This window comes from Ixodes scapularis, unplaced genomic scaffold, assembly GCF_016920785.2.
Source record: "Ixodes scapularis isolate PalLabHiFi unplaced genomic scaffold, ASM1692078v2 PGA_scaffold11__112_contigs__length_91849675, whole genome shotgun sequence".
In the NCBI taxonomy this organism is placed as follows: domain Eukaryota; kingdom Metazoa; phylum Arthropoda; class Arachnida; order Ixodida; family Ixodidae; genus Ixodes; species Ixodes scapularis.
The window spans coordinates 75,267,281-75,290,249 of record NW_024609837.1 but is presented as its reverse complement, the minus strand read 5'-3'; the positions used below and the strand labels follow the sequence as shown (position 1 = coordinate 75,290,249).

At 47.3% G+C, this 22,969-nt stretch overlaps 1 protein-coding gene, 1 non-coding gene and 1 pseudogene across 2 annotated transcripts; 1 reads left to right on the top strand and 2 right to left on the bottom strand.

Moving 5' to 3' along the window:
• Positions 1–2,224: 2,224 nt before the first annotated feature.
• Positions 2,225–3,684, bottom strand: LOC120839014 (annotated as a pseudogene).
• An 11,648-nt stretch (positions 3,685–15,332) lies between these two features.
• On the top strand, positions 15,333–15,405 carry Trnas-gga. The gene has a single exon. It is a non-coding gene; the product is annotated as a tRNA-Ser (tRNA).
• A 5,798-nt stretch (positions 15,406–21,203) lies between these two features.
• LOC120839212 lies at positions 21,204–21,995 on the bottom strand. The gene has a single exon (XM_042289060.1). The coding sequence runs from the start codon at positions 21,850–21,852 to the stop codon at positions 21,304–21,306; it is 549 nt and encodes a 182-aa protein (XP_042144994.1). The 5' UTR covers positions 21,853–21,995; the 3' UTR covers positions 21,204–21,303.
• Positions 21,996–22,969: the final 974 nt, after the last annotated feature.

Here is a 22,969-nt window from a genome sequence, read left to right as displayed (position 1 = left end):
ACGTACAGCACTGAAACGCCACAGCGCTCGAAACAACGCGAGCTGCTGACGCCATTTCATGACACAGACACAGCGACGAAGCCCAATGTTGTCCTCATTTCATGGTGAGCGCAGCTAAGCATACTCGGTGCATGCTCCGATTATCCTTTCAGCGCACTTCCATGGTAAACGTTTCGTTCACTAAAAGAAACCTTAGAGAGGCAACTGATAAGTCGCTGCACGAATACTTACAAGATCCTTCCAGCTTACTTCCATAACGTCCTTCTAGTGCACTAAAAGATACCCAGGGCAGGCTACTAGTAAGACGCTTCGCATGAACTTAGAAGCTACTTAGGTCCTAGCTAGTTTACTAAAAGTATACTATTACTGTACTTACTTCAAGCATACTAAGAAAGGACACTAATAGTACAAGCCTACTTCTGGCTAGCATCCTTTAAGGACAATTTTAGTATACTTCTTGAGAATGAGTATCTTAAAAGATCGTAAAGTATACTTAAAGTAACCTAGTTTTCGCTAAGGGTAATGCCGCATTCACGCCACAGCTGCTGCGACAACTTCCCTCCCGAGTGCGGCTCCAGTCATGGCGACCACGACTGTGGAGGTTACCTTCGGCCTCAAATAAAACGGGAAAACGTACATCAATAACCGCCACCCGTGCACATACAGGACAGAATGTGCACCACTTACTCCGACTGGAATAAGCTTTCGTCGTCTGCTTTCTGATCTGTATTAAGCGCCGTTCGCCACGCAAGACGCTTGGACAAGTGCCAAGGCCAGCCTGGTGTGACAAAATCCGTCGACTTCAAATTTCCCCAAGACAGGCGCTTCTATGGAAGTCTGACCGAAAAATGACAAACAAGTCTCAAAGTCTGATCCACGGGTTTTCCGTAGTGAGATAGTTAGTTGGCTTGATGGCGTCTATTTTCATCTACTCTAGAGAAAAGGCTATCGCCAAGCCAGTCGTTACTACTGACCTCAATTGCCGCTACGTACTTTACTTGATTAACGACCATTGGTTAATAAGGAATGTTAAATTTTATAGGCGAAACAGTCTTCTGTGCTTGAGCAACTGGTTTAGTGCAAGCCCCGAAGGCTCAGTTTTCTTCCACGCGACACCACTGATTCGTTCGCAGATTTCTATGAGTATGTGTGTTTTAAGGAGTGAAACCTGACGTCCGGAATGAGCGTGTAGTCAAAAAACGACGTGAACGCGCAAGCTACACACGAGGACCAACAAGGTCAGCATCCGCTGCCCCGTCGTGCTGGAGCTAAAATGCGGGAAAAAAGTACACTCCGAAAGAGTGGAAACGAGAATATTTACCAGAGTTGAGCTCTGCACAATACAGCACCAGAGAAATGACAATACATAGACACGTTGGTGACATAGTACTCATAGAGAACACAAAAACATATCTCTGCTTTGGAGACTTGGTCATGTCTCGAAGATGCTTCCCAGAAGGGACGGTGTTACCCAAGGCTGTGTACTTTGACTTTGCAACTGTGTGGTTCTACGGTGCCCTGTCCAGCGTCTGTATCTGCTCGAGACAGATTGATCGCTTCCATCTTCGGCCATGAGAGGTGCTCAAAAGAACAAGGAAGACGAGGACGCAACATTGAGCACGACATCATCAAGTCAGGGAAACTGGCATTTAGTATTGATAAGATAAAAGGACAAAGATGGCACCGAGCGGTCCTAGTCTCTTTTCCTACAGTGGTTAATGATCGATCCTGTAGTAATATATGTTTTTCAGGAAACTTTTGTAGCAATGTTTGTTGTGTACCTGTTTATAAATCTGGAAGCCTCTGATGAATGGGCTAATACGCTCTATTTTATTATTTTTTACTCTTAAAAACCTAATTAATTTTAGATATCTCAAGTGAAGAGAGCATGTGCATGACGCGTCACTTCCAACCGTGAAAGATTTATTTCAAAAACAAGAAACCATAAATCAACCTTAAAAAAGAAACGACGGACGACGTTTTGCTTGGACCTAGAAACTTGGCGTTCCCACTTATGAAGAAGCGAGAGTTTTCGCAAATCGTCGAATACAACTCCGAGAATTAAAAAGAACCATTTTCAACTTCAACACGCAAGAGCGACTAAATTCGAAATGTGTTGAAGCACATAATAATAATCCAATAAACGACAGCCAATCTCCAAAACGCCAAAGTATGCTACTCACACGAAATAAGGTGCCAAAGAGTAGCACCAACTTCAGGGCCGTCACCTATGGGGTGCCGCCATCGTCCAAAACAACGACGCCAAAGACACCGGTGCACACGCCAGGAGTGCTCTCCAGGAGCTCCTCGCAAGACCCGGGTGCGAGGCGAGGGCCATGCCCCTGGTGTCGTTCTGGACGACCGCCAGTCGGCAATGGCTTTCGAGGACGTGCACCAGCACCCAGGTGGCGTTGACGTTGGCCGGGTCGCACGTGTAGTTGCCGGAGTCCGCGGCCTGGACGGCCGGCAGCAGGAGCCGGGACACGGCTGAGCCGTTGTGGCCTTGGCGACCACGACGTGGCCGCCACGCTCGAGGTTCACCAGGCGCTCCTTTTGACCAGGAGACGAACACCGGGGCCTCGGGGCTTCTGCTGATGCTGCACATCAGGTTCAGTGCGGTTCCGGCTTCCACGTGTATGTCCGCTCCTCCCGTGATGCGAACCTTGGGCACTGGGGGGAAGGAGGAGGGGGTGACAAATCCAAATGGACAGCCGGTTTGGAGTCAGTGAACATTATGCAGCATTCCTTGGGAATTTGCAGTGTCTGAGGAATCACTTTCAGGAAGAAGTCGGAAATATAAACTACGTATATAGGGCCTTGATTTAGAACCGGACAAAATAAAACCATAATAATCGCTTGCGATTTACTGGCGCAAATCTGCTGCCCAAACTGGTTTCTCGTGCGCATGAGCGCGTTGACATGTGGCGAGGAGGATAACTTTGGAGTGGTCGGGGAAAGCTTCGAGACAGCTGTCACTTTCGCCAGCTCTTCGTATTTTGTACTGCAAACACGGCCCAAAACCGCTTGACCAAGAAGCAACAGTTGAAGCCACTCTCTTATATAGACACACAAACTACTTCCAGCGAAATAGTTTCCATCTGGCAGATGTCGATAGAACTGCTGCAAGAAGTCAGCGCCAACAAGGGCATTGAAAACAGGTACAGTACCATATTGCGAAAACATTCATTCGGAAGACCGTTATGTCAAGGTGATTTAACTCAATTGATTGTTCGGAGGGATACAAATAAATGTTAGGGGTTTAGCCACTGGATATTTGACTTTTATCTAGATTCATTACGACTAGCGGCGTGATTTATAGTTACGTAGTTAAGCCCGGCGGAAAAAAAAAAGAAAGCAAATTTCAAACTAGTACCATATTGCCTTTTCAACCAGCTCGCCTTTGTAATGGCTCCGTTTTCACTTATGATGAGATACAAACAAGTCATAGTGCACTGACCGACGGCCCTGAGGGTAACCACCTGCCTCGCCAGGAAATCGGAGTTGAGCAAGCACTCGTAGAGGCCCGCGTCCCTCAGCTAGGCGTCCCTCACCTTCAGCGCCCAGCCGTTGGAGCCCAGCACTTGTGCCGTAGATAACCGCTCGTCCGACGTATGCCGGTCGTCCCGTCAGCAGGTGGACGTCGCGCAGGCGTATCCACGAGACCAGCACACGCTCACGTGGCATCATCGATGGGAAGACACATCATCGACGACTGCACTCGGTGAAAGAACATCGTCGGCCAAACACCCTGTCCGGCGAAGAAATTCTCTCACACCAATACCACCCAGTAGACCGGGCCAGCACAATACGTCACCATTAGTGGATTCCTGTACTGCCCCAAGCGGCAAACTTGCCGAGCCTTGAGAGCTTACGTTAGGGTGGTTCTCTAACATCACGATCGGGGTCACGTGGCTGACGGCGCGCGTTTGCAATGCGAGCTGAGTGGAGGTGCCGAAAGCGTTGGTCGGCTCGAAACGCCTCCGCCTTTTCGCCTGCTTCGCTCCTCGTCAAGTGAAAACAGAGCTCATTCGCCCTTGCGACCAATCTCCGCAGCAGGCGGCTGCCATGAAATTGCAAACGTTCCCCATGGTTTGGGATGGAGCATCTCTTAAATCTAGCGGCTCTCTATTGCTAAACCTCGGCAAGAGTACGCAGCAAAGAGGCAGACGCGTGTGTCGTAGTGTTGCCGCGGGATAGCGTCACGCTCGTCGTGAGGCATGACAGGCGTATGACAGATGCGCGCCTCTTCACAAACGGGTGCACAAACTTTCCAGCTTAAAGATCACACGAATAATAAAGCAAAATGAAGATAACTCCGTAAACTTTTGTCACCTGCCAGATCAATCTCTCTTGTTATCCCCCCCTTCCTAGCGTCTATTGTTCCATCTACATTTTTAAGCCCGAATGCAGGTTCTAAACCAGTCTAGACTAGGACAAGTGCGTTTTCGTAAATCCCCTTCATGTTTTGACAGCAGCGCAAGGTGCGTCGATGCAAGAGGCACGTGCAACTTGCAGCCCTTGGGAAGATCATGGTGGCACAACGCACCGATGAGCTAGATTCCAGACGCCATGTTCTTCCCAGATGTGGCGCGCAGCCCGTGCCTCCAGCATTCCCACAACAATGAATGGCGACATTTTTCCCAGGATAAAGGGGCTTTAATGTTTTGTGCACACTAGCTCCATCTGTCATTCTTTATGTTATAATATCCACTTTAAACGAGGCGCCAGCCATACAAAGATACCTTACTGCCGACTTGTGTATTGTTGTTGTTGTTGTTGAAAGCATCTTTATTGCACAAAGGCAGGAGAGAGGGAAGGGGGTTAGGGGTGAAAAGAGATAGAGAAGAAGTAGGAGTTAGCTGTGTGACCCTATTCCAGGACTCCACTTGCTTGCGCCGCCTTGGCCCGCCGGATTAGCAGCTGTTGCTTAACCGGGTCCTCGCTTGCGAGCGCCGTATACCACTCCTCTTCGCTTGCTTCACATTGTGAAGTTTCTTCATTCTTCTCGCAGGCCCACACCATGTGGTATGTGTCTGCCTTTTGCCATCCGCACCACGGGCACGCTGCCGACGCGTATCTGTCGGGGTACCAGGTGTGTAGCTTGTCTGGGGTGAGAAATGTATCCGTCTGTAGCCGTCGAAGGATGTGTTCCCCTTTCTTGCTCAAGGACTTATGCGGTGCTGGAAATTTCTTACGTGCGAGTCGGATGTCCAGTAGACATTTGGAGAACGACCACCGCTCCTCCGTGCCTGAGGCAGGAATAGAGTCCCGGCTCGGAAGAGAATCTCGGGCTGTGGCGTGAGCCACCTCATTTCCTGGATGCCCCATATGGCCTGGAGACCAGATGATCTGAGCCGCCTGCGGGGGGTGTCTTCTCAGTAGCCCGGCCGCCACCTCCCCCACGGAACCCGCGGTGAAGTTGCGAACGGCGCCTTGAGAGTCCGATATTATAGTTGCTTTTGGGTTGCAAGTGATAGCCAGTGCGATGGCCACCTCTTCGGCTTCCGTAGCACAAGACACTCTGAAGGAGGCTTTCGTGACGATCTTCCTCCCGCCTGAGGTAGCCACGGCTGCCGTGGCCACCCCACTAACAGGCCCCGCGGCGTCAACGTAGAGGGTGCCTGGTCGGCTATCCCAGGTCCGAGCGAGGGCCTCGGACCTTGCCATACGCCTTTCCGCGTCCCGTGACGGGTGTTCCTTGGAATTCTGCTTGATCGAACACCGGCTCGAATATGGTCATCCAGCTTGATCTGGTGTTGTAAAAAGGCGGCGTTCGGGTTCGCCAACTCCAGCTTGTCGAGCAGCCAGCGACCGCTGTCCGTTCCTCCGAGTCTTCTGATTTGCGCTCCAATCTGGGCGTTGGCCAGCTACTCGAAGGTGTTGTGAACTCCCAACTGAAGTAGCCTTTTAGTGGCTGCATATTCCGGCAGTCCCAGGGCATTCTTGTATGCTTTGCGAAGCAGTACGTCGAGCTTCTCTACCTCCTTCTTGGCGAGGTTTAAATGTGGGGGTTCATACATCACCCTCGACACTACAAACGAGTGCACGAGCTGCATGGCCTCCCTTTCTTTAAGTCCGTGGTGCTGGTTGCGAATTCTTCGCAACATGCCGTTGATCTGTACCGTCACCTTTGTGAGCTTGTCAAGCGTACTCTTGTTGTTCCTTCCCTGTGGGATAAGCTGTCCCAGGATTCGCACCTCCTGCGGCTTGGGAACCTCTTGTCCGTCCATCTTGACATTAATGTGAGTTATGAGTCCTTCCCGTGGGTTCCTCAAGACCAGCAACTCCGATTTCTCCGGCGTGCACTGAAGCCCTCGGCTCCGCGCGTACTCTGCCGTAATATCGGCCGCTGCCTGCAGCCTCTCCTCCACTTGACCGTCGCTCCCGGACTTGCACCAGATCGTAATATCATCGGCATATATCGCGTGCTCCACCTTTGGGATATTCTTCAGCTTGTCTGGTAAATTTATCATTGCCAAGTTGAAAAGTAGGGGGGAGAGCACCGCCCCTTGCGGCGTGCCTCGTGACCCCAGTGTTAGGGGGTCCGATCTATAATCCCCCAGTGAGAGAACCACTTCACGTTTCGAAAGAAAACTTCGTATGTAGTTATACGTTCTTTCCCCGCAGTTAATTTGACTAAGTCCTTCTAGTATACTACCATGTGTAACATTATCGAATGCCCCTTTGAGATCAAGCGCAAAAATGTACCTTGTTTGTGCCCGCACCGGGCTCTCGAGTAAGTCCTTATACAGCCACAACAACACATCTTGCGTCGACATGTGCGGGCGGACTCCAAACTGTGTATGAGCCAGTAACGAATTGTCCTCAATGTGCTTGGTTAGTCTCGCATTGATTATCCGTTCAAACACCTTTCCCAGGGATGATGCTAAAACATTGGTCTGAGGTTCCCCAGACTTAAAGGGAAGCTGAAACACTTCTTGAAAAAAACGAGCTAGAGGTGAATTCTGGCGTATTTTTATCCCGTGAATCTGAATATCACTTTTGTTTTCCCCGAAGATGCAACTAAAAGCGAGAAAAAGCGAAAAAACATTCGACCAGTCGTGACGTCATACTAGGATCTTCGGGCCTCCAAGCGCGTGTCGCTCGTGTGTTCAGCGCGTGCAACGGCAAGCTTGCCATTCCCCGCACTGACACCAGTCGTGACGTCACTTTCTGACCTTTCTGAAAATAGCAAGAGTGCGCGTGCATAGCTTTGACAGGCGCTGAAGATGCGCGAGAGCAGATATTCCGAATGCTCCTAGTGTGACGTCACGCCCCGGGAAGGAGGGGCTTCGGCGGTACTTTAAAAATTAATTTCTGAAGCCTCCGTGCACCAAATTGAAAAATAATCTTGATATTCCTGATCCTGGAGGTAGAATGAAGGCCATTGAAATGCTTTTCTCAAATAGAGAACCGCTTCAGTTTCCCTTTAAGTCTTTTCGTGGTTTTGGAATAAATCGTACCTCAGCTTTAATTCCAGCTCTCCGGGGTGGTACCCGTCCTCCAATATTCCTCGTTGAAGTGGCGCACAAGCTCCCGCAACGATCCTTCGTCCAGATTGTATAACTGCCTCGCTGTGATCCTGTCCACCCCAGGCGCCGAATTCTTCTTCGCCGCCAGTGCAGCCTCGAGTTCCCCCAGCGTTATTGGCCTATCGAGCACCTTGTTCAGTTTTCCCTTATAGTCTGGTTGGTCAACCGGGTGTCCCGGCACAGGTATTTCCTAGCCAGACGCTCCATAATTTCGTCGCCTTCAGCCCCCTCCTTATGCATGAGGGAAGTGATCTTTTTCTGTGCCACCGTTCTTGTACCCTCCAGATCCCCCAGGGCCCGAAGAAGTTTCCAGGTTTGTGCGAGACCTAAGCTGCCTTGCATCCCGTCACACAGAGAGTACCAGTTTTGCCTTGAAAGTCGCAATGCATAATCCTCCGCCTCCTCATTCAGTTCCGCAATCTTCTTTTGCAGCTTTCTGTTGCCTCTCTGTCTTTTCCACCTCTTCGTTAATGACCTTCGCGCCTCCCACAGGTGCAGCAGATGTGAGTCCACTTCCGGGTTTTTCTCAGTTGTGTCCACCACCGTTGTATACCGCTCGAGGCTTTGGACTAATTCCGCTGTCCATTCCTCGATATTTTCAATGGTCGCACCGCTTCGCCCTCTTTGCTGGCGCCACTTGTCCCACTGTACAATCCTTGCTTTACCGATCTTCTTTCTGCCAAAGTCCCATGTCTCCCAGCTCGTACACATAATGTAATGGTCACTTCCGAGATTTTCCCGGTGTTCACCCATCTTGGATTCCGGATGCCTCTCACCATCGTCAGGTCGGGGCACGTGTCCCGGCACCTGCTCGTCCCGATCTGTGTTGGCGTCTCCGGGTCCGTAAGCAGGGAGAGTCGCTCCTGGGCAAGCACCTCCGCGATTCTTCTGCCTTTGGCGGTAAGGTGGCGGTACCCCCCCGCCGGATGTGCTGCGTTGAAATCACCTGTTATGACGAGCGGTTCGCTTCCTGCTTTGCAAGCGAAACTCGTGAGCAGTTGCTTGAGGTCCGATCGAGTGGCTCTAGGGTTACTATACACACACAGCACATGTAGTCTGTTGTTCGTTCTTCCCGAGGGGATTAAGGTCACATACACATGGGGAATGCCCGTTATCAACGGTTCTTGTACCTCCACCAGATATTTTTTATGGACTAACACTGCCACATACTGGTCCGCATAGTGAGTATCGTAGCCCTTAATTCTTACATTCGTACACTTTCCAAGTTCTTGAAGAGTGATAACCGCAGGGGGTTCAGCCGCTTGCGCCGCCAACAGGCTGAGGCCACCCCTTTTCCGGCCGATTCCCCTGCAGTTCCACTGCCACACACTCAGTTTCGGTTGAATCCGCATGTTGAGTCCGTGTCCGAGAAGCCCGTTTCAGAGGGGGTTGGTGTACTCCCTCTTGGCCGTCTTCGCTTAAGTTCCTGGCTGTTTCTCATCTCCAGTCTCTCAAGCCTCTTGTTAGACTTGCTCTCCAGAGTCTGCATTCCCGTCAGGAACATCTGCATCTGCTGTTGCATCTGCTGAATTGTCTCCTTCAGCTGCGCGACTACTGTGCGGACTTCCCGGATTAGTTTGAAGTACACGTCTCCCAGTGTGGTTTGCGGCGGCGGGATCGCCTGCTGTTTAGGAGTATCCGTTTTCCCCGCTTTCTTGCGAAGTCGAGTGTTCTTCTCCATCAGCGCTTGAACTTGTTTTTCTAGCTTCTGCTCCGCTTGCGACTTCGGTAGGGAAGGCCATTTGATTGTGTTGGCCAGATCCCTACCCTCTGTTGACGCTTGCGTCCTTCCATTCTTCATATTTGCCGCGCCTCTTTCCTGGAGGTAGTTCCTCGATCTGCTTCTCCTTTTGTTTGGCGTCACTTGTTTACGCGTCTGACTCCGTGACTTCGATCTGCTCTTCATCGACACATCCGATATTGTAGAGCTCCACGCCACCTGTCGCTGTCGTCTTCTCCGGCTCCAGCTCCTACTTTTCCTGCTTTTTGCCGCCATCTTGGGCATATCGGGTCGGTAGAACTTCTGCTTGCATTCTTTAGCGTACGTACGATGGGGGCCCCCACATAGTGCGCAGAATGGTACACATTCATGTCCTTCTTGTGCTCCTGCCTTCCCGCAAGTCTCGCATGCGTATCCCCGTGGCTTAGGACAGACATCCACCCGGTGCCCAGTTTCCCCGCAGTTATAACAGGCTGCCCTCGTCTTCCTGTATATGTAACACCGTTTTTCTGTTCTATCAAACATAATTGTGAATGGTACTCGGTTCCCCAGGAACGTAACTAGCGCCGATTGTGATTTCCCGAGTCTTCGGGCCTCCAAGACCTCTGTGGTGCCTGCACGCGTAAGGCGCTGTATTGTCGCGTTATCCAGTCCTTGTCGGATCCCATGGATTATTCCTCTACACGTCTCCGCCGGTCGGGTGAGATATGCCTCGACCTCCAATTCCAAACCGGGTAGGTGTAGTGTCCTGATCTTCTCGAGTCGCGCCGCGTCCTCGTCGTCATTAGTACAGATAATAAGAATATTCTGAGCGCCAAGTAGTCGAATCTTGTAATCCTGCTGTAGTTCCGTTGCTACCGGCCCTAACATCGCTTCGCCAATCTGGCTTTCAATGCTACGGAGTTCAAATGTCCGCCTGGGCTTGACTACCACTTTCGAGCGATAATGGCGCAAGCTTGGAAGCTTAGGGAATTTCGTAATGTCGGCATTAGCCTCCCTTACTTGCATGGGTGGTGTTGGAGACGTCCGGTCCTGCTGCCGGGACTTCCGGTCTCGGAGCCGTAATTTCGTTACCCAGCTTGGGTCATCCGGGTCGGCTCCGTCAGCGCATAGCCCTGTTCCCTCTTCAGGGCGGCTCTGCAGCCGAGCAGGGTCTATGAAGCTATATTCCATCGCCGCCGGATCGTACCCTCTTATCGAATTTCCGCGGCTCTGGTCTTCCTGCCTCGCCGAAAGTTGCTCTTGTGAAGCCACCGGTGCGGCGGCCGGACTCATCATCGTCAGGCCGAGCAGGACGGCCGCCACCGGGATGGAACCGGCTCGCGGCGCGCCGGGCTTCTGCTAGGCTTAACGTGGCTGCCACGAAAAATATTCGTAAGTCCAGTGAACTTGCACTCACCAACGCGAAACCGGTACCGATGAGCTCTAAATCACTTAAGGGAAGGCCATGCTGTCGGTGACCGTCGGCAGTGGAGACCTAAGGCCACCAAAGCCGGTGGAAAAACCGTATCCAACGGAGCCGATAGAAATTGCGTCCGCTCGGGCCGGCCTTCTTCTTCCTTTCGACTTGTGTAAGGTAGTGCCGCCATTTGTTGTAGGTCATGGCCAACTTTAACCATCTTATCCCTGAAACTTGGGTCGCAATTCAGACGGCAGCAGCGTCGCGCACAGCAATCATAAAGTTATGTTCAAGATAAACGAGTAACCGGGTGATATGTGCGTGAGAAACTTCGGATTAAAGGCTTTAAAACTCTAATTAAGAATCTTTTACTCACTAATATTTTGATGCAATTATGTCCTGTATGATATAAAGGGTGGTTGCAGTGATTGGAACAGTTTACAACGATCCAGAAAAATAGGTGCCTATAGGTATATAGAAAGCACAAAATTTCACTGCGTGTGCGTTGAGGTGGTGCATTTGATATAAAATATTAATGTGTAGCTCCCTTTCAGTGCAATATGAGACCAACAGATTGTCCTGCATGGTGGAGGATAAAACACAAGATGGTTTAAATCGGGAATAAAATTCTAATTTTTATCGTCATTTAAATTACACTAATTTTACTGGTCTGTAAAACTTTTCACTCAAAAATAATCACGAAAATATTTTTTACTTACAGATTATCTTTTATTTCAAACATTTATATCTGTGATTGTTTTGTATCCAACTCAAAAGATCATTCATCAAGGCAGACTTTAGGAGGCTGAAAACAAACAAAAAGCGGCGCTCTCGTGAGCAAATCACGATTATGATCTTTCTTTCTACCTTGCACTACTTTTCTTAAGTTAAGTGAAGTTTTATTACAAGCGAATCACAAGACGAAAAAAAAACGTATTACAAGCAAATCACAATGCAAAACATGTTGTTCGAACTGTTTTGTACTTACTAAAAAACTAATCAAGCTGCATTTCTTCGAGTTTGTCGGGATTTACAGAAATCAAAAACTCTTAATTGAAGTGCACTTGAAATGTACAATAATACTTTCATTCACATGTTTCAAAAATTGTTATGAATGGGTCAATAAATTTGTCGTGTTCGAAAATATATTTAGTGATAGAAAATTGTTTTTTAAACCATTAGCACTATTGTCCAGGTACATATACTGCTTATGACTAGTTTGGACTAACCAAAGTTCGTAACGTCGCCCCGGGATGGCGCCACAAGCACGATGGCTGTGAAAACTGGCTACAAAACATCTTCTGCAAGTGCCGACAGATGGCGGAAGTGGTGAGGTTGCGCTCTTTGAACACTCCCGGAAGCTCATGCCGCCGGCTTTGGAGACACGAGGACGCACGCGGGCTGCGGTTCCGTTCTTCGACCCAAAGCATGTGTTTCAGCCCAACTGATGTAGTGTCCTACATCAGTTGGCACTCATCGTGATGGGGACTCCATCGATGGCACTCACTTCATCGATGGCACATACAATGCCACTCATCGTGATGGGGACTTCAAACGTTAACGTTAAAGGCAACATAACGAGTGGCTGCTAGTGCGCATATGGTTTTAGTACAGACTGACGTTGCGCGTAGACACTAACGAAGTCACGTCGCGCAACGGCACCACTAGAGATTTTATCTTCAGTCGCCACGTACAGTGGACCATTTTATTTAATAATATCAAGCGACCGTCGACCGCCGGGACGACCAGTGCCGTGTCGTGGAGGCGTGCAGCGATACGGGAGAGATTTAGCGCGTGCGCACGAAGCCCTTTCTAGTGGGAGCGATGTCTGCTAGGCTATTCCGTTGATCGCACATAGATCCTGCTCCGTTGCAAGGGCGGGCACGGCACTTGCAATGTCGAAGTGCATCGCCGATACGCCCCTCTTGGAATGCGTGCACAATCCTATTGACGGCAGCCTGTGTAACCCCGACTGTTGTTGCGATATCCCTTTGCGTCATGCCGCCTATCGATATTCTCGCAATACGTTTCCGTGTTTCTATGGGCAATACAGCAGGCATAAAAATTTGCGCGCGCCCGCTGGTAAAAGAAAAGTGTGACTACCCGGCTACACAAACTAGATAACGACAGCAACAACGCAGCTGATAATACAAAACAGCAAGCGGAAATCCTGTCCATACTCCGTTTCACTTTGTGTTCTGCCGCAGCCGACGCTACGAGTTATCTTGGCCAGACCATCGCTAAGAGTGTGTCACGTGGCCGACTAAGGGTACAACTGGACGTAGAAGCGCATTGTCACGTATAGGCAGGGTGAAAACACTGGATTGGTTTTGAGGCTCGTAGCATTGGCTGCGGTATATAGTTCAATGCATCGTTGCATTCAGTTCGTCACGTCACCGTATTTTTCATTTCTTTTGGTGAACACAAAGTAAACGCAAACATAAAATAATCGAAAAAAAAACTCGAGATGACGCGCGGTTTATGCCACGCCTGATCAGTATCACGCAAGCAAGCACCGCTCTTTAAAACTTTGCTTAAAGGCGGTTAGCTATGTCAGCAGATAATCAACAGGGGCTTTGTGCGGTCAACGGAATAGGCTAGCAGACGACGCTCGCACAGGAAAGAGCGGTGTCATCGCATCCCTTCGCGGCACCGCGCTGGCCGTCCCGGCGGTCGATGCTCGCTTGATATTATTAAAAGCTTGGGCCGCTGTGCATAACATTCAAACCACAGCATATGTGGCATACTTCACGTTACACGGGTGGGCCAAGGACATGACTTGTCCTCCGCATGAATAAACTCACGTTCACAGTGAATAAATACGTGCAACGAAAGGGCTCTGGTGTTTTATGCACATCGCGCGCACGTCCTTCATGCACAAGATAAGTAAACTGATCTCCTTGCGCCAATGAAAAGGGGGGCTTAGAGAAGTTTCACCCCACGGAAGAGATTTGAGAGGCTGCACTTAGCATTCTTTGTTATGTATAAAACCTGCGCGAAATGCACGCATTTCTTTGAAAATCAGTGTAGCGGTAGCAAAGCTCTCAGGCCATTTTTTTTGGCTACATTATGTAAAATCAATCAAACAAGATATAAATCAAATCAATTTGACTTAACTAAAATGAGTGCTTTAAATCAAATAAAGCTTATTCAGATCAAATAGATTATATTAAAATAAATAAAAACCTAAAATATCTGAGATGAAAAAAAATCCAGATTTGTTTTTCCCGCTTGCTAGGGTGCACGGCGCAATCGTTTTCGAACGACTGAGTTAGCGATGTTTCGAACGCGTGGCGCCGTCTCTCGATAGACGTGGAAAGTGGATGACAGACTACTTCTGCTCTCTGCGATTTTTTGTATCTGGCACCGAGCATTACAAGCATCGCTAACTAGGTCGTTGCGAATCCCTCATTCGTCAACATTTTTTTTTCACAAAAAGGAGCTATGCCTTAACATTTTGTCAGCGAAACCGACCACATCGATGCACTTTTGGTGAAATGTTCAGCTTTCTACTTTGTCGGCTTGTTGTTCTGTGTAAGATCCACTGTACCATCCATATAAAGTGCATAAGACATAGTCTCACTGAATGTGATGCGAACTACGGACGGAATGAAAAGAAATTTGAAAGATGGGTGAGAAAGCATGCTGTTTGAGCCGAACATAGTGTGAATAAGATTTCCGCGACCTGTCGCTTGAGGAGGTATTTCTGCTATTCAGATCCAACGATGCCTTTGTTTTGATTGAGAAATATCTGCCCCAGCCTTCGTTCTAGTCTCTCTATGTTTCGAAAGAATGCAATTAAAGTCGTTTCCGCATCCACCAGGTGCATCATCAGAACTCCCCTGATTTCCCCGAAGGCACCGTCGGTACTCGAGCTCTTTAGTCATCCTAATTGGCCAATGAGAGTACTGGAAAACGCTTTCGCATTGATGAGCATCACGGCTGCAACTAGACACTTTTACACGGTGTACACTAACGCTTCGATCCTAATTGGGATGGCCCACATAAATAGTGTTCTTAGTGTACCGCGCTAAAATCTGCTAGAATTTCCTACAGAGGTGCCCGAAGGTAGTGGAAGCTTTCGCTAAGATTCTGGAAAGATGGGATCACTCGAGTAATTCACGAACACTCTAAAACTGTTTTTCCTATACCGTACCTGTAGAGTTAAATAATAGTTTGTGTCCCTGTAGCGCTTAATTTGGGCAAAATAAAGTAAGGAATGGCTGTCAAGTGTGTTTTATTTTTTTTATTTTACTGTTATTTCAGTTGTAATAAAGGCACAAATAACCCAAATTAATGTTTGATAATTTTTGAACAAGAATGACGATTTCTGTCATTCTCGTCTATATTTTTGGATAAAATTTGGACAAGAATGACGAAAATATATTCTGGTGAAGGGGAATAAGAGGGACAAAGGACAAACACAAATCTCCAAACACAACTAGGTGAATGGTACGCGACCGAAAAATCCGCCTGGTCCGGATATCGAACCCGGGACCTCTTTATTTCCAGTGAAGCGCTCTACCAACTGAGCTAGCCAGGGGTTAGACATCAGCAGAGCGAACGGGTTTTATCAGCTGCCACCAGTCTAACACCAGCAAGTGTGAAACTTGCATTTTAAGGTTATGATAATAATCCAATTAATTGCAAATGTGCAAGCGAGCTGGGCAACTGAGCTAACCCCTGGTTAGCTCAGTTGGTAGAGCGCTCCACCGGAAATGGAGAGGTCCCGGGTTCGATACCCGGACCAGGCGGATTTTTTAGTCGCTCACCAGTCACCTAGCTGTGGTTGGAGATTTGTGGTTGTCTTTATTCCTCTTGTTCCCCTTCTCCAGGGATTATTATCGTCATTCTTGTCCAGCTCGCTTGCACCCTTGCATTTAATCGCATTATAGACATTACCTTAAAATGCAACCCGTTTACCCTTGTTGGGTTTAGACTGTTAGCAGCTGATCAAACCCGTTTGCTCTACTCATGTCTAACCCCTGGTTACCTCTGTATGGGATTCACAAAGAGGTTGTCGACGCTTTCCACTTATTGTCTTCCCGCTTTTCTTTGGAGGATCTGTCTGTGGTAACCAAGAAGACGCTCAAACGTGACTTGGTTTTAAGTTTGTTTCTTGCCCCGCTGTACAGAAGTGTTATTTGCAGCGATGGTCGCCATGTACTCAAACGTGTTAAGCGTATGTGTGTACCACCCGCTGTCAAAACTTTCTTTTTCACATTGCATAGCATAACTCTCCCGGTTAAAGCTTGGCTTAGAGAAAAGGGCGTGGGTGTGCCATGGCCGGTGGAGTACATGTTGTGTAAAAGACCCGAGGCCGTCGTGCACAATTTTATATTATGCTGGGACGCAGACTTTTGGGGGGGACGTCCTCCAGCGTGCGTTAAAGAAAAAGTTCTGTATCAGCCCGTCGGGCATACGTTTTTTGAGCGTAAGCGGCGACGGTCGTGTAGCTTTTGATATGTTCTTTCTTTTAGGACTGTGCAGCATATGGCGGTCATGCAGGGCAGTGCGTCACGCCGACCCCAATACGAAAAAAGTTCAGTTTTATTTCTTTGACCTTGTTAAACAAATAGAAAGTGCTTTTTTCCACCCGTGAGCTCAAGCCCAAATGGCTAGGCCTTTGCAAAGAGCTATTGGAAATAAAAACATTTTAACATAGCCTGCGAAAAATTTGCAGAGAATTTTTATAATTATATGACATGTGTTTTCTGATTTATGCAATAAAAAAGAAAAAAAACAACATGGTTAGATTATTTGGTTAGACGGTCTGCTGCAAATAGAGAGGTCCCGGGTTCGACACCCGGACCAGGCGGATTTTTTCGGTTGCGCACAAGGCACCTAGTTGTGTTTGGAGATTTGTGTTTGCCCTTTGTCTCTCTTGTTTCCCTTCTCCAGGGAATATTTTCGTTAAAGCCAACAATAATTTTCCCATAAATTAAACCAGTTTTATTTCTTTTGACTCCGGAGGTTTTATGCATTCAGACTCTCATTTAAAAAATGCACTATACCTTCGGGCACTTCTGTAGTAAATCCCAGCGCGATACGTGGAACCCGGATTTTCGCGGATTGTTCAAAGTGGGATCGAGGCGTTAGTGTACACGCGGTAGTTACACACAAAGAAAAAACGAACTGCCTTTTTTTTTCCGGTCACAAAAATTCTTAAATGACGGCAAGTACCACAAAATGTTGTTTAACTAAAATACGGACGCAACCACCGGAAAACACCGATGATCGATGTTTTCAAGTATTCCTTTTTTGCAAATACAATTAACGATTGGAATAAGCTTCCCGAACATATCGTAAGTCACAACGATGTTTCAGTGTTCGAAGACGCCGTTAGACTTTTTTACTCTGTTTAAAGAGTGAGCATATTGCCTTGGTGTTATTTTATCTTTTTTTTTCTCTCTTTTTGGGGTTAAATATGCATATATTACGTGATACTTTAAATATTGTACTGCTTTTTTTATTTTTGTATATAGTGTTTTTGTACACGGCACGTACCCTCAGTTATTAGTTATTGGTGATAATATTTGTCAGTATATTGTCATTGTTAAATTTATTCTCACTTTTTACGCGCATTTAGTGCTCTTGTTTTCTATTTTACGCTCTCGGCGCGTTTTGTATTTAATCTTGTAACCGCTTTATTGTTCGTAGCTCTGTTGGAGGTATGAGTCATATTCTTTTGTGTGTGTGTGTGCGTGTGTTTTTTTCCTCCCTGCCACGGCCCCACGGGCCAGCAGTATGTACAAATAAATAAATAAATAAATAAATAAATAGAGTTCATCAAGCAGGGCGAAACGCGCATCGTCACGGCGTCTCGTTGCCTTTCTGGGCATGCTATTTTCGGCTAGACCAATCAGGGGAAGGAGAACAAATATATGGCATCAGATAGTTTAACGCGTACCACGTGTACACTTTGCAGTTGTCCCTAGAATGAAGCGATACTACCCCTAATCGGGCTGATTAACCTGGCGACCTTCCAGATCCTTCCATACTCACGAGATCCTCTCCCTCGGTGCGCACAGGTGGTCGAGCTCGTCCTCGCCTACACATCTAGGCAGATGACCTCCCCGTTAACCAATCGGAGTACAGCGCCTCGCTTTTTCTCTCCCACTCGTCGGAGCAATCAGTGTCTAGCCTCGAGGTCACGCTTTTATCTGGCCTTCACGAAATGTCGAACGCCTTGCCGAAGAACGTTTCACGTTGAAATTGCGAGATTACGGTGCATTCAGAGTTCGCGATTGCTTTAGCCGGATATAGCTAACGCATAAAGCCGATGAGCGTCGTGACGATGCACTTTTGGCGCTGCTTGATTGGCTGCGTCGTATCGAAGCGTCGGCTACGGTTGGACTTGAACTCAACTGAAGTATAGGATATTACGCGTTCCACACGAGCACATATCGGTAGCGTCAGCAGTACACATGACGCACATCTCAGGCCACCCAGAGACGACATACAAGCTAGCGTGCAATAACAGAAACCCGGGCTCACAAGGATTGCGCAAACATGAGAGCCGTCGCGCCGCATTCGCCCGCATATCTACACAAAGTGCCAAAGCGAAATAGTGGAGTCCAATCTAAAATGCGTGTACTGAAGGAACTTCTGTTCGTCGTGTATATCTACAGCAAACGTGTCTAGACGGAGTTTGATTTTAATTCAGACCAATTTATTACAAAAAATTTGTAAGATATCCTTTAGTACTCCTGACAGACTGGTATAAAATGGAAATTACATCGATTGATTGGCGGTTGAGCAATCGGCCAATCAGCGCGTGACATTCCGAGCGTGGAGTGTTCCACGCGCGACAGATCACACGCTGATTCACCGTTCGCACGAAATGTCAATCGATGCAACTGCCATTTAATTTCCATTCTGACAGGGGTATAATACCGTTCCTGTACGTGAGTTATCCTGTTCGAGATAAGTTGAATAATTACTTCTTTCTTTCACCTTTTTAGTTAGTGAAATTAAACACATGGCTTCAATTAGAAGCTTGCTCAGATGGTGTAAAACCGCTAAATATATCTATTTTAGGACGAAATAAAGCACGTAGGGAACGCAAGGTGCACCAAATTTACCACTCCTGCAGCATTTGCATAGCTAGCGGTGGGGAATCACGGATGGTAATTCAATCATTCTCGTTTTGCCACTGCTAGCTTTGCGCCTGCTGCACGAGTGCTAACTCTGGTGCATCCCCGCGTTCCCTACGGACTTTAACTCGTTCTAAAGTTAACTTTTTCAGTTGTTTCTCATTATGCTCAGCAAGTGTCTAAATTTAAACGATATGTTTAGTTTCACTAATGAAAAACACAACGAACCAATTTTAATTCATTATTCAACTTATCGCCAAGATTAGCAACCTATATAATGCCCCTCCCCCCAGTTAGCGCACATGCACAAAGAGCAGTAGTGTATTTTGTTTTACTGGACATTTACTATAACTTTCTTCGAATAAAAAGCAGAAACCCTGTATACTGTCTTTACAGGCAAAATATAGAGATGATATGCAAAAAACAAGGGTCCAAACTTGATGCTCTATTCCTCCTCATGCATGTTTTGCTTCTTCGTTTACTTTTACCCGCTTCGCTCGGACCCGTGGTCTTGACCGCGGCGACTTCATCCTCTTCAAACTGTTCCTCAACAAGTTCTGGCAAGTATTGCGGTGAAGTCGACCGGCGCGACTATCGATGCGGATGCGGATACCGTAAGCCGCCGGCATCATCCCGTGCGTCGCCTCCCCGTGTTTCGCTTCGGTCAGCCGACAACGCAACCGCGCGCACGTCGTCCATGTTTAATAATGAGTCGACCGTCACTGCTCGGCGCTGGTCGAGCAGTGACGGTCGACCAACATATGCTAAGTTAATCCCGGACTTGAGGGCGCTTCCCCCTTCCATATAAATATACATGTAGTACCTTTCATCATCGTCGTCATTTATATTTATTTAAGGGCTGACATCTTGAACACGCAAGGACGCTTAAATAACCAAGGACCCGCCATGAAGTCAAGCTCAGTGACGCCGGAAATACAACTCAATTCAGACAGCCTGGCGCATCGACGGTACTTTCATCGGTTGCGCACCGCTCGGTCGGCAAGTGAGGCTTAGTCTTTCTGCACCCTGCCTGTCGTCTGTTTCGTCTGCACGCTGTTAACCTGACTTTCAATACGATCGGCGCACCCAAAAAAGTTTCGATGCTAACGCGTAGTCACAACGCGATGAAAGACAATGAAAGCTAGCTGAAAGCGGAGCTTTTTGCGGTGTTCACAACTTGGTACCATTCCCAGCGCTCGTGCGTATAGGCTCGCTTGCTAAACCTGCGCTTTGACAATTCGATCAAGACGACGCCAAGGTATATGTACATGGGTAGCGAAGCTTCCATAGAAGCCCACATGTCGAAAAAATGGCGGCCCATGGAGCTGCTTTAGCGCCATCTATGAGTCGTGGGGACACTTCTGGCGGAACAAAAAATCAACAGGAAATGACGACACTTCCGGAAAAAAACGTGACGTCATGCGTGCGTGCGGTTTGGCGCGAAAATTAAACAAAACTAATTCCAGAGATCACAGGTAAATGAACGACATATACACTAAAAAGAATCAAACATAGCTCCATGTTTGAGCTTTGTTTGATACTTTTTAGTGTATATGTCGTTCTTTTTACCTGCAGTCTCGGGTTTTTCTTGGGGTGTTTACACATCGTGTTTACTCTATACTGGAATACTGGATCGTTTACACCCTTATTTGCCCTTGCTTTTATATTTTGTTCGAAATGTTTTTTTTCTGCAGCCGACTTTGTTAGCCGACCTGCTATGAGAGTAGTTTCATTTCGTCACACCATCGTGTCTTTGCACAGTGGTCAAACTCCAGCCGCAGTGTTTTGCTTTTTGTTCCTTCAGGATCCCTGGGAAATATGTGAGAAACCTTAAAGCAAATTATGTAATGTCACAAAAAAGAGTGAATCAAATCGCTGGAGTGTGTTGGGCGTATGAAATACACAACAGTAACTCTAATGCAAGTCCAACGTCGCTTTAACAGTCGCGTTTTATTTGTTTTATTCACTTACAATCATTCACTTAGATTACTCACTAGAATTATACAATCGGTATCAACTATTTTCAAAAGGTCATGGTCAAAGAAAATTAGTAGATCTGTACATAAGGCACACTGTTATAACATAAGACATTGTACAATCGGCTGGATGTTGTGAGGACATTGACAGTTGATAGGCAGCCACTAATAACTCGGAGGTTCCACAGTGTTCCGTCGACAACTGAGGCCACAACTGTAATACACAGAAAAGTTACACTTTTCTACACATTCCTTGGGCAAGGTACCATAATGCTAAAAATATCTTAACTTGCATCTGCTGGTGCTGCTACACTGCAACGCAGCGATTGTTTGGTGCAGGTCAAGGAAGCCAAGTGGAGTAAACCCTCTTGGAGCCCTGTGGTATGCTGCACTTCATAAGCCAGTTTTGCTTCACAGCTTTAAACTCTATATATGTAAATAAGTTAGAAGACTACATTACTCCTCAAGAAACCGAAGAAAATGAAAGGCTCGAATAGAACATGCCTGCACTGCTTTAAAAAGTACTCTAGGTGGTCTCACATACGTAGTCTGCGCACTTGCTGCCTAGCTTTACACTTTACTACTGTAACAAATAGTCAGCCTTTTTTTTCCTCGCGAACCAGTGCACAATGACTCTGGCAATCAGAGAAAACAAATTATCATAAACACTTTCGTCACATACAGTCAGAGACTTTGAAATCTTCTGGTTAAAAAGGACACAAAGAGTCCGCCCTACGTTCTCCTTTGAAATTAGGTTGTTGATACATGTCTCGAAGACTTCCTCACAAGCTTCAACAAACAATATGAAAGAAGCAGAAGGAACTGAGAGGATTCCAAAGTGGGAGTCGGCAGTTCCTTTCACACTCAAATACAAGAGCACTTGATTTCCCTCAGAAAAACACGCATTTTCTGTCCTCAACTCATATTTCTGGGATGTTCCTACACAGGAATGAACCTTGAGGAATTTCGATGCCAGCCACCCAGCAAAATAAACCATGTTGCTTTCTTCTATTGTCAAAGGGTAGTTTGAAGGCGAATCGTCTGCCGTGGTAAGAAAAACTGTGCTTCCTAAGGCAATACGAGGAGAAGGTGCCAAAAGGCCTGCTGGGAACGTAGCAAGGAGAGACATGTCATCAGCACAGTTTGATTTTTCTGACAGCTTGAATAGGTTTCTAATCAAGAGGTGCCTGAACGCAGCCTGAAATTGACGGAAAGTGGAGTTCGTGTTTGCACCTGATTTTGAACGTATAACAGCAAAAGTGTTTTCAAAGGTGTCCTGGTTCAGATGGCGGTTTAAAAGGTGGGAAAAACCGCAATTAACCGCGAGGTGATTGCTCAGCAGTAGTAGAGACCTAACTGTTAAACAGAAGCCACGAATGCAGTGCGGCTGCCTTCCACATCCGAGTACTTGCAGGCTCTTAAAAACCAGAATGCACTCTTTCAGAAACTCCTCATGGATAGAGCCGTTACAGGTTGCAGAGGCATATGGCGTCTTTGCAAATTTCTGCGAGCTATTTAGGCTGTCAAAGAGACTGGCGATTCTTTCAGCGAATCTCGCTCTGTGAACAGCTGTGGCTGGCAATTGCTAAGAAGTAACAAGGGCATACATTGCAGCTGCGCAGTGATTGCTAAACACTTGAGCTGCTAGCTTCACCGACATCTTTGACGAGAAGGTCAAATAAAAATGCTTCTCCTTCAGCTTTGGCATAGAACCGATCTCAAGTTTACAGTCCTTTTCATAAGCTTCCTTGATGTAGGAACTTTTCACTGTGTAATCACCAACTTTTTAGCCGTATTTAAATAACACGTTTCTTAGTCACTCCAAAAGGTGCGGAGCATCGAAAAGGAAAAAAAAAGTGGCTTGCCATTGACCTCTACGTAAGGCTTTTCGGCAGTTACGTTGCTTGAAAAAGAGACACGTTCTGGCACCGTTCATCGCATACAACAGCTACCGGCTTCAGGCCAGCGTCCACAAGGGCGCTGTAGCACTGGAAAGAGAGATATTTTAGTACATCTGAAGGTGTGCCTTTGTGAGCAAAAAATAGCCAAGCGGCTGCTTCCACGGTGTTCCGACTCCTTTCGCCATGAACATGAGAGCCTTATTGCCTTGCTGTCCACTATGTTCTTTAAGTCTTTCAAACCTGTCAGACGAGGGGTTGTATGAAAGCTCTTTCTTAATGTGCATTTCATCAAAGACTATGCTGCAGGCCCGATCGGCTCGAGTAAAAGAAGCTGCCCGCCTCTTT

What these genes read in the sequence shown, in the direction of transcription:
- LOC120839212 (XM_042289060.1), bottom strand. Translation starts at nt 21,852, where the DNA reads ATGTCTCTCCTTGCTACGTTCCCAGCAGGCCTTTTGGCACCTTCTCCT.